General features: G+C 33.6%; 1 protein-coding gene across 1 annotated transcript in view; it reads left to right on the plus strand.

Moving 5' to 3' along the window:
- The window catches only part of LOC124365043 (vacuolar protein sorting-associated protein 13D-like), a 189,889-nt gene that overhangs the window by 86,687 nt on the left and 90,673 nt on the right, over positions 1–12,529 (plus strand). Inside the window, 7 exon segments of the mRNA XM_046820942.1 lie at positions 127–296; positions 1,277–1,436; positions 2,145–2,406; positions 5,528–5,699; positions 6,698–6,890; positions 8,004–8,201; positions 10,163–10,314. Coding sequence (XP_046676898.1) covers positions 127–296; positions 1,277–1,436; positions 2,145–2,406; positions 5,528–5,699; positions 6,698–6,890; positions 8,004–8,201; positions 10,163–10,314 — 1,307 coding nt within the window.

Consider the following 12,529-nt stretch of genomic DNA (forward strand, 5'->3'; position numbering starts at 1 on the left):
GAGTTAAATTTTGTAATATTAACCTCTGCACATAGAGTTTTTATTAGTTTTGAAGTCTTAGATCTGATCTAACTTGTTTAAGCAAATAATTAAAAATTGAGTACTATCACTGATATTATTTTATAGCAGAACCGAGTGCCATACCTAAGAAGCCGATGACTGCAGCTGTCAACGGCCTGTACCCCTCCACCCCTCCTCCCTCGCCAAGGGGCACCCCTTCACCTGCTGTCTTCTCTGAGGACAATCTGGTCCACATCAATGTGGTGCTTAGGGCTCCCAGACATCCTTCTCTAAATGTAAGTGATCCTCATCCAGGAAAGTCAACATATTCAATCCTAGTCTTATAATAAAGATACAACACTTGAAATCTCAAAATTGTTTTTCTATCTAGGTCATTGTATTCATTTAACATTATAATAGCTAAATATAGTAAATTTTAAAAATAATTAACTTTTAATGCATAGGAATTACTATGGTGCAACTGTAGCTTCATCAGTATTAACAATGTTGATATGCCTCTTATTAACCAAATAATGGTTTTGAAATAATTAATAGTGTTGGTTATGTAGTAACAAAATTACTAAGTATCACAATTTTAACAAGTGAGAGTTACTTTTTCATAAAAATACTATTATTCTATCTCAGCGTCATCAGTACTATTGTTTATAGAATATAATTCACTTCACTAAATCACCAATTATAATGGAGTAAGGAACACATTTTATAATCATAAACTCGGAGTTTTCCCAATTACTATTTAGCGTCACGTGTGGAGAACTAGCAGAATCTGTCAGCTCATCAGAATGGTTGATTTATAATAGCTAGCTGAATCAGGTTATAAATAACAAAGGTTACAATATTTTCAGGACTAATTTCTAGAAACCAACATCAGTTTTGTATTATTAAATATCTAAAAGAACATATTTTATAGCAATTAGCAAGATATTAAAAAATATAACATTTTGTAGTTTCAAAAAGGCATGTACGCAATGTCGTTGGTACTAATGATGTAACATGCGCATGATGCCACTGGGGTCTTCCAGGATTGAACATGTTAAAAGGAAATTAAAATGTAACATTTCAGTTAGAAACAGAAAATAATTGAATAACTATTATTGTGCAACAACCTAGCGTATTTTACCATTCAATTAGTTTTGAAAACTCCAAAATAAGATAAGAAAGACATTTCAAAACACATTCTGTGATGAAAGGTTTGTTAACCTTATATTGTATACAATATTGTGTAGTATTTATAACTTGTACTTTTGCTTTGCAGATGTCTAGGTGTGTGAATATAGATTTTAATAGTCTGGATGTAGTGGTCAATGTTGAGTCATGGGTTGTAGTCCTGGACTTCTTCGGCATCAGCTCCACACAACCACCTCTGGACAAGCAGAGCCCGGGGGGACAGCCACCTACTTCGGAACTAGTCAGCTGTAAGTTCCCAATCATGACTATCACAGTGCTACAATTCGACATTATCATCATCTTTAAGGCTTTGGCAAGGCATCTCTCTCTCTCTCTCTCTCTCTCTCTCTCTCTCTCTCTCTCTCTCTCTCTCTCTCTCTCTCTCTCTCTCTCTCTCATTTAATATTCAATTTTATTTAAAATTATTGAGTAACATAAAAGTTCCTTCTTAAGGGAACATTAAGTGCAATGTTTTTATATATGTGCAATATTCAAATTTTAAATCCAGTTCAAATTGTATTTTTATAGTTCAATTAATATCTCAATTATTTGTCATTATTTTTTTCAAGTAGAACCAAATAGATTCAAGGATGGAAAACAAAATTATTTTGTATTGACACACAATTTTATAAAGGTAAAAATGTGTTGAAGGAGTAAAATCTTTTCCACTTTTAATGTTGTTTAAATAAGGTGCCATATAGAATAATAGAATTTGCTCATGTTACAAAAAAACATAGATTTACAACAGTACATACATTAGAACTCCTAAAAGAAACTAAGCTTACGCTTTTGTCAGATAATAAAATTATAAAATTGTCATTTTTTTCTGAAGTGATAAAATAAACTATATTATTTGTATTCTGTATGCAACCTCTTAGAGGCTCATCAACTTAAACAAATCTATAATCTGTTGTCACGAAAATTTTGTATACAATTACTAATCTCAATGTGGATAGTTGGTAGTGACAAGCCTCAGATGAACACGGAAACGGAGATCTCAGTGCGCTCACTCAGTGTGGTGCTGAACCGTGCCGAGTGCGAGGTGGCTCGTGCTGTCATGTCACAACTGAGTGCACGGGTGGTCACGCAGGCAGGCAGTGACGTGACGGACACAGAGGCTAGTGTTGGATCACTCAGCCTCTTAGACCTGACACCAGTCCACGGTCAACTGTACAGGGAGAGATTCCTCACTGCAGGCCTCAACCTTATCATGAAGAAGTGAGCAAATATTACAATTAAATACAATTTTTGATTTTTTTAAGATAGGTAAATAACAGAGCTGTTACTTTTCTCTCTTTCCTGGTCAATAATAGTTTTTTTTTAAGGAACATAGTTTTCTTCAGTAACTCCTTTTGTTTGATTACGTATTATACGTTTTCTTAGTTCTTAGGCTTAAATGGCCAGCCATAACTGACATCAAAGTCTTCTGGTTCACACGATGTAGAAACATTGCTTACACAACTATCTTTTTGAAATATTTCGGCCTTTCTGCGGAGAGCCATCTCCATTTTCTGCATTGTATTCTTAATGGAAGTAGTAAAGTTTCAGAATGGGTGACATGTTTTGTACTTCCACAAAGTTTTAATTTAAAAGCGCTTTTGCCAGTTAGGGTATCATTAGTTATGAAATATAAATAGAAAACATGTATAGAATAGAAAACAAAAGATAAAGCATATATAATAATTAACTAAATTAACTAAATAATAAAACTATAATAAAACTAAATTTAGTGACTTTGATGGATTGATTTTAATGACAGCGATAGTGCTTTTAACCCTCCAGGTGCTGACATCGCGTAGCGCGATGTTAGCGTACCTGTTTCCAGTGCTGACCTCGCGGAGCGCGATGTCAGAAACGCGATCTCTTTAAACCACGCTAGTGGCTATATATTACGGAATATCACGAACTATTTTATATAGTATTAAACTAGAAGAAATGCGGAACTCGTTATACTCTATGGAGCACGTCTTTGCTCAAAGACCGGCGCTATACGACAGCTGTTTCTAAGCGTATGTTTATTTCCAAGTCATACGGTTCGGTCGTTCTGTTTATTGCTGTTCCGTCGTTGTTTGCATCATACCTTTGGTGTTGTAGTTGACTATTACTGTTTTTATATTGTGTTTTATTGTAAAAATGAGTGAATTAAGTAGGTCTAGTGCAATAAGGAATGTGAAAGGTGTTACAATGTAGTACACAATGTTTCAAATATCACTGATTTTTTACGTGTTACAATTTATCGTTTTTTGCTCTGAGTGAATTCTGTCAATATGTAAACCCATAAGATGTATATACTTTTGGGTTCATTATTAAATTACCTACAACTTGTATATCTTGGATTTTTATTTTCATAACTTTGGTGAAATGATATCTAAGCTCAAAGTGAAAAAATAAAAACTTTTTTTTTTTTTTTTTGTCAAGATTTACATTCAGCAATATTTTACCATGTAAAGGTAAGTCATATAAGTATTATTATCATATTCTGTGATCTTTCCTGAAAATAATGATATATAATATGTAGTATTTACATTAAGGTAACAGTATATAAAAAAAAACTTTCTAAACGCTTGCAAACATACTGAAAAATGCCCCAGCACTTAAGGCAGTTCTAACCAGCACTTGGAGGGTTAAATTAAATATTGTGCAAGTACAAAACTTGTCTTCAATTCTATAGCCATCTTCAATTAACAGATATTAAACCAATAATTGTGTAAGTAATGTTTTGACACAGTGTGAACTGAAAGACTTTGATGCTCATTATTACAAGTTTTTTTTTATTTGGTAAAAATTGCTTGTATGGTGAGATTTGTTTGTTTATTACTCTGGCACACTGCATTTTTTGTGATTTTTACATACTTTCTTTTTTAATTCAGTTTTATAAAAATGTATAAATATAAATTGACTGGAATAAATAAACTGGGTGTAGCCTATTCACTTTTTGTTAAAATTGGATTTTAAATACATTGGCCTAGATTAATGGAACAGTTCTGTTAGAAATGGACTGAATTGACCCTATTCCATGTAAAGAAGTTGTTATTTGATTTAATAGCTTCACTTCTTATTTCTTACCATATCTTCATATCAGTAGATTTGATATTAGTTCACGTCACTATAAGAATTATAATTTAACCCTATGCACTCGAAGGCAGTATTTATAATTTGTCCTTGGAGCTTGTATGGCCAGCTCTACTGGCCGCTGCCATTTTGTCGGAAGCGCAGACTAAATTTTGTCATAATGTTATCTCAGCTCGTATGTCCAGCTGTTCTGACCAAGATATACTTCCATAGCTCGTAGGTCAGCACCACTGGCCACTAAACATAGCAGTTATTTTCTAATATTCTCTTTGTTTTATAATGAATGGGTTAGTCCCTGAAACCTATCAAACAGCTTTATTTTAAAGTAATTTTTGATTAGCCTTAATTCTTCTCTAAACATGGACTGGGCAAATAAGATGAATGATGCGTAGTGGGTCTGTAAACTGAAGTGATAGAGACCTATAAAATTTGACGTGTGTTAACTAGATTCTTGACTACACATAGGTATGTATTTTTAAAAGTTTTATTCTGTAAAAAAATGTAAAGACAGAAAAATTTAAAATAGTTCATGTCTGAGTATAACATAACTCTAAAGGCCTACTTTATAATGTTTAATTTGTATATCTTTGTTAACAATATACGTATAAGAGTTACATTTCGTAAATGTATGTTTATCTTTGTATTAGACAGATTCATTAAAAGTAAATTGTAAATTATTTTTCATTTCTTTTTGAAACATTTTAAATTACTATGCAATTAGCGCGGACATTGAAAAATAATTCCGATCTGGGGAGGCTAACAACAAATGTGGCCACTGAGCTGTCAATGGAAGTAGTGCGACCATATGTGCTAGCCATTGAGTTGCGAGGACAAACTACGGCAAAACTAACGCAAGCTGTGTGCAACCTTGGGGTGGCCAGTGGTGCTGGCCTTTCGAGCATAAAGGTTAATATTGAATAATTTAAATCACAAATAAATGTCACTTTTTAAGCCCATATGTAGTATTCCATATAGCCTGTATATTTATGTGTTTGTGTAATATATCGCTTATTCATTTAATGATATAATTTAAGTCTAAATATTTATTCTCTTCTGTTTGTTATTGTTATACTTGAAAGCGAGCGTATTTTAAGTGTCCATTACTACTTACATACTTATTAAAAACTTAAACTTATTTTGTACATATATTACAAGAAGGTGTTATATATGAATTAATAATAATAATGTGTGTGAGTGGTTTCCTAAAATTAATATTTCATCATGATAAATATTGTACAATTTTACTTATCATAACACAATTTCACAGGTATAACTCACCTGATGTGTACCTGATAAGAGAATATGACATGTACCTGCGACTAGACATGACATCCGTACAATACGTTCATACCAAACGCTTCATCGCAGAGCTGCAGGCTTTCTTCCGGCAGTTCTCTCAACTGCAGAGGATTCTAGACAGCATACGCTCTGCAAGACAGGTCATACTTGGTTAATTTTAAAGATCCTTCAATTAAGGAAGCTTTACTTTATTCGTTAGTTATATTTAGTTAAAAGTATTTATTTGTAAATCATTTTTATTTTTTATTTTGGGTACAAATACTTAATCTACTGTCAGGATTATCTAGTTTTCTACAGATTACCAAAGCAGGAGTACAAACATCCCGGGTCATAATGTATTTGTTAGATATTTTGTACCATCCAATATTTTTTAACAATATTTTTTTAATTCCAACATATTAAGGATATAGTAAATGTTGAAATATATTTTTTTTATTTTGCCATTATTCAAAATAATCTTTTTAACTGTTTTTGATAGCCTAGTAGGCCTTAAATAAACTAATTATTACTGCTAGTTCAAAGATTGTAATTACACTACCTAAAAAACACCTACACTAAAAAAATGTAAATTTAAAATGTTCTACATAATAAGTAAATTTATAATATGAAACCAGTTCTAGTTATTTAAGAAATTCACATGAAATACTGAAAGTATACAATATTAAACCATAGTTTTGGTGCACAAACTTGCACGTTTGAAAACATAGTAAAAAGTGTTTATTGTAATTTTGTACAAATTATGAGTCTGGGCAAGGTGTATTATACATGAAATAACAGTTTCGTTTCATCATCTTTCTAGTGGTATACATTACTTTCCATTTGGAGCAGTATTTCACAATGAAATGTTGATTTGTAACAAATTATGCAAAAACAACTACATTGTAGGTCTACAGCCGCCAAAGGTGACATTTGTAGAGCTAAAAAGTAGCTCCACAGCCGTTCTAGGGTTAAGCAAATCAACATTTTTATAAAGCTAATTGCATGCTAGGGGAAAGTAAAGAAGTCTATATGCAGTGCTCTGCTCTAAGGGTTAAGAATACTTCAGTTGTGGAAAGTATTGGTTTTGACTCAGAATTCTCCTTTCCACAATATCAGTCAAATTTGTACGAATATACTTAACAGGTTAGTGCTGTTGCAGGTTAGTGAGTTGCAAGGCCCAGGGACCAGATTAAAGCTAGAAGTGAACACTGCTTCTCCTGTGATCCTTCTGCCGATGAGCTCTCAGTCGAACGAAGTGTTGGTGGCCGACCTCGGAAAGCTGAGTGTGAGCAACCGGTTTGTGATGTCTGGCACTCACGGCTCCAGTGACAGTGGTCAGGACACAGCAAAAGGTATATTAAAATTATGTTCTGGAATTTAATTGGTTACAAGAGAACATGAACTTTACCTGACTTTCATGTGACCAATAAGAATTAAAACCTTAACTATTGTTCAATAAACTACTGTGTATTTATTAACAGTTCTTGACATCTTATGTTTGTTGAGGTCTATTTCACCTTTAAACATTCTCAGTAAAGGATAAACAAGACACTTTATTAGAATAATAGTAAGTAAACCTATAAATGGATCAAAATTGTTTAACAAAATAGTTTTAGAATGATAAACAATCAGCTACAGTGCAGAACAGGTGGTGGAAGACACGATATTTCCTTTGGCCAGTTGAGGGCGCATCAATGTGAAATTTGGAATTGTGAATTCTGTTAATGTTTGAATTACTGCAATATTGAAATAAAATGGTATACCAAGCAAGCCAATGACCTTAGCTGAGACATTATTAATAGATCAATTTTTGTACCAAGTTTCAACTTTTTTTTTTGGATAGCTATTGTTTCTACAAGCATATATACTTCATCATAGTTATGGTGAAATTATTGGTAAGTGCTACGGTGAGGGCGATTGCAAAAGGCTGATTTTGTATTAAACAATCTACCTATAATCTAGTAAAGAGAAAGAAATTACCCATACATTTTGGAGGGTAAAGAAGTAAGCAATAATAATCATAAGTCATTAAGCCAACACAATTAGCCAATAAGTAAATCCGAATCTACCAAGCCAGTGCTGTAGTGTTGCTCTATTTACCATATTATGTTCACTGTATTCTATATCACTCTTGCTTGCATTAGTTCTCTGAATTGCCACCAAGTTTTTTCTTGTAATTAGCGATCTCTAGTAAGTCTGATCTGGTACCACTGAAATTCAAAAGTAAATGAATATATTTTTTTGTTTCTGTAAACGGACCACAACATCTAAAAATGGCAAAGAATTGAGGAGTGGTGATGCTTTAATATTGCTGTCATTTAGCAATTGATCACACCTTTGCTATTTTTATTTACTCTATAATCTAAATCATCAACAACGTAAGTTGTGTAAGAATAAAATTCTCTAAGAGTAATTTTTTGTTTGTTGCGATTTATGATGATGACAACTTTCTATAACATTGTCAGAAGTGCTGTTGGATGTGATGCAAGTACAACTGGACAACATGGACATCTTGAGTGGGCAGAGAGTGACACAGCCCCAGCCCAGCAGCCTGTGTCTGGGAAGCTATTGGGTGACACGGCGCGACGGCTCTTTGCTGCGTGACAAGTGTCAGCTGCAGCTCGTAGTCGAGCGGAACCTGATGACTCACATCGCCCACCCAGGTGAGTTAACCACTTGTTGAATCTTGAGTAGTATATTAAAAATTATCCTTTGCTATAGAATTTTATCAATATCGACTCAATTTGATGTAGCTCAAGTAAAAATATCAGTGATATGTAAGAAACTTAATTTTCTTTGATCAATGATCCTTTATCCCTTCATGGAAAAGGTACAAGATATTAATTAATACCTTTGGTATTACATTGATAAATTGATTTCAGGTCAACCTACCTTGTTTCTACTTTTAGTCTTCATTTCTTTTTTTTTGCCATAATAACCAGTTGCAGAGATTAATTCTTCATGTTTACATTGAAAGATCTGGTAAAATTAGCCACTACACGTGTCACTTGAACATTAAGTAAAAATGTAATAATTTAACTTTTAATAGTGACTCAGCCTTAGACTATATTCTCAGTCAATTCATGGTTTTTAATTGAAACTGAACTATACTATTTCAAATGTGTGGTCATTGAAGTCTTAAGGTAGCCTACAATACTGATTATTACAATGGGACAATATAATTAGCGTCATCCAGAAGAAACAATGGCTTGTATTAATGAGCTTAAAGTGTGGTATAATTATACTATTTCCTTTTACTGTCATCACTTTCAAGTTTAAATAGTCAAAACAATTGAAACATTTTACTATTGGTTCGTCACCAACCTTATTTGTAATTATTATTTGAATTGTATCATACTGCATGATGGCACCAACTTGAGGCCTGAAATTATAAACTTATTATTGTGCTGCAAAAAGTATATCTAACACTCTTCATATGGTATATCCAGTGTGGGGCTAATTAGTTCCAAGATTCCTGCAATTATTTTCACGTCATCTGTGAATTAGATGAGATGCTAATTTACTGTATCTATTGTGTTAAGTTCTATAACATTTTAATCTTAACAAAACCTGATACAAATTAAAATAAAAACTAGACAAAAATATTTGTAATTATTATTTGGTTATTTAACGTTTTTAATATTATTAGGAATGAATCTACAATTTTTCATAACATTGTTTCTCAATAAAATAATTTTTATAATCAGGAGCTCAAATAGCTGAAAACATATTCAGAATTAAAATAGTTAAATATTAATGTAGTGCAATTTTTAATAATATTTCTGCCCATTTTCTCATAGGAAAAGTTTAAGTTAAATTTAGTAAAGAAATAAAATGGCTACATTATCATTGTATGACAATATATTTAGTTTAATTTTATATTAACCCTCTCCCGCTTGCATTGTTTCCAGGCGCTCACGGTGCTTCTAACCTCAATTAATTCGCTCTGCCGGTCGCACTCGGTAAAAATATGCGGCGCCTCAACTTACACACGTTCTGTCATTGTAATTAACTATAATTATATATATTAATTATTTTACTATATATTGATTCAATGAAGTTGATTGTACGAGACTAGGGAGGTGGCACACGGACAGCTGGGTGCCGGTGGCGCAGGGTTGTTTGTTGCGCAGTTACTTGGTGAAGGTCATTGTCTGGCTTGCCGTCACTGCCACTGCCATTGTGATCACTCCGAACTACATCCTCAATGCCACCAACTACTTCATTTACTTGAATCGTCGCAATCACTACTAATAACGATATCGATTTCACTGTCACGAAGTGTACAACTACAACTCGCCATTGTTTACGCACAACTAATATAAATAGCAAAATAATGGAATAAATCTACTGTAAAAGTAAAGTGAATGGTCTCCTGATAGCAAACAACCCGTAGTAGTACAAAATATTGCTACTCGAGAGCAGCACTTATCGGCTCTAGCGGGTAAAGCAGTGCGTGCCGATCTGTGCCGTTTAAGCTGCAGTGGCTATGTGGTGGCCGTGCCGATTCATGCCTTGCAAGCGGGAGAGGGTTAACCAGACATTTTAGTTTTCTCAAAAACCTAAATTTAGTGTAAAATTTGAAATAGATAAAAGATAAATGAATGCACTCTGTACATTGCAGTGCCAGACATGAGGATACAAGGTACCCTATCTGCTCTGGCAGCTACTGTAGACCTGGACCAGTACAAACTCATAAAAGGTCTATTGAGTTTCAACATCGGAGAGTGTATTGATGATTTGCTACCTGTGGAGACTGACACTGTGCAAGAAGAGGTGAGCTGACTGATATAGTGTAGTAAACATATGTACAATCTCAATCTTCTGGCTGATATAAACCAATGAGACACTTTCGGTTTTAATGAAATATTGAGTAAAGTCCATATCAATTTCCTTAATTGCGTGAAATACATTTTATCTCAGCATTTCCAGTAATGTTCTTAAATCTCAGTTGAATCTGACCACAGATTAATTTGTTCATTTTACCCCCATTTATCATTGTTTGAATGCCATTCATTTGTATGTTAGGAATTTAACACAATATTGTGAACACAAGATCAATATTGATTGTTGTGTTCATTTTAAAGTGATTTCAGTTCTAATTTATCAATGACAGTTGGACTACTACATGTTGAGCTTGGTAACCATCCTCATATAAATAATATTTTCAGTATTTAAGTGTTTAACATAGTTTCAATTAGTGTTGTACGTTATATAACGTGAATAGAAACAAATTAACCCTTTGTGCGCCGCCGCTCCCGCGCGCCGTCGTTCGCTAGACCGCCAGACGTTTGAGCACCGCACGGATCCAATACCGCCACGGCAAAATCACCCATTTTTGCATGGTCACATATTAAATTACATAACTTTCGTAAATTTTGAGCTAGCCTTTTAGTTTTGGTTTTGTTTTTGAGGGGAAGAGATGTACTTTCAGTTGATGTAATAAATTACAGTTTTATTTTTTTTTTTTTTACATTTGTTTAGTAGTATGTATGCCTGTCGTAATTAAAAAAATAAAAAATCTTAAGTTTGAGGTCCAAAAACACACTGAATAAGTAACTTGGGCTCAAATAACGTTTTTTAACCTAAAAGTACGTATTGTTTTGAGCATATACTAAAAGTTACCAATATATTCCACAGAAATTGCATAAAATAATGTAATTTAAGTAAAATTCAAAAAAATTTCAAAAATTCCGCTGTAGGATGAAGATACACTTGTTACTATAGAAACAAGTAAATATCAATATTTTATAGTTGAAATGAAGCAGAGCAATACAATTCAAAGTTGATATAAATATATTTAAATACATTTTATATATATTATGTTTAAACTATAAGGACAAAGACGTAAAGTTCACAGAGCCACTATAGTGGCCCGCGGCGCTCAAGGTACCGCATACAGCGAGCCACTATAGTGGCTCACGGCGGTCAAATGGTTAAAACTGCATTATGGCTCTTACAAAACCTGTGACCTTACAAGACTTTTACTATCTCCAACATGAAATATGGTGATCACTCAAAATATTAAAATGCATAATTTTCTTCTGACTGTGTCTTAAGAATATTAATGTAACAATTAGCATTATGCTATTCTTAACTCATGATGTGGTTTGACGTTATATGGACATGCCAATGTATAAACTCGTTATGTGGTTTGACGTTCATGTAACATTGGCGATAACCAGTTATGTGGTCCTATGTTGCGCCCAATTCTTGAATTAAGTCCTCCAATTAAGTATCTGTAAGACAAAGTTGTTGACTAAAGATGGAATATATGTTTTTTAACTGTTGTAGTTCATTCTGGTTGTTTTGTTTAGCTGCATATTGTCAATATTCAATAGGCTTCAGTCAGCTGATTGCGGTAATGGTGGCATGAGTAAACAAAGCGGTTATTTTGTCCTAACGGGACGTATTTGTTTATTAATATTATTTACGTTAGTAAATTTGATTTGTCTTTAGAAAAGTGTTTGTTACTATGATACGTTTTCTCAAAGCTACGATAAGTTGCCAACATCATAGCTTAGTATGCCGAAATTCAGCTCTGCTTAGACAACGTTTCTTTGTGAAGGAAACAGGATTTTTCCGGACATTTGCCATCGTTCAGTGAAACAAGAAAACAGTAACACTACGTTTCGAGATCTGCAATCTTGATCTCTTCTTCAGGTAAAGAACTAACCTAATACATAATTACAAACTAGGTTAAAATAAACTAATCTTACTAAAGCGTTGTGGCACGCCTAAGGAATCGAGTCGGCTGTTTCACAGTTACCTGAGGAAACAGGGTGACCGGTTTTCGTTGTGAGGCCAGTCTTTTACTCAGAAAAATTCCTCCCACAAAACCCAAATTTGACAATAGAGGAGAAAAAGGCCAGGTCGATCCTTGGGAAAGACGACACGGTCAAAATCTTACCTGCCGACAAAGGCAACGCTACTGTGGTACTTGACTCAGTAGCGTATAAAGAAAAGATTGCGGAAACTTTAAATACTGGCA

The sequence above is a fragment of the Homalodisca vitripennis genome, chromosome 6 (assembly GCF_021130785.1).
Source record: "Homalodisca vitripennis isolate AUS2020 chromosome 6, UT_GWSS_2.1, whole genome shotgun sequence".
In the NCBI taxonomy this organism is placed as follows: domain Eukaryota; kingdom Metazoa; phylum Arthropoda; class Insecta; order Hemiptera; family Cicadellidae; genus Homalodisca; species Homalodisca vitripennis.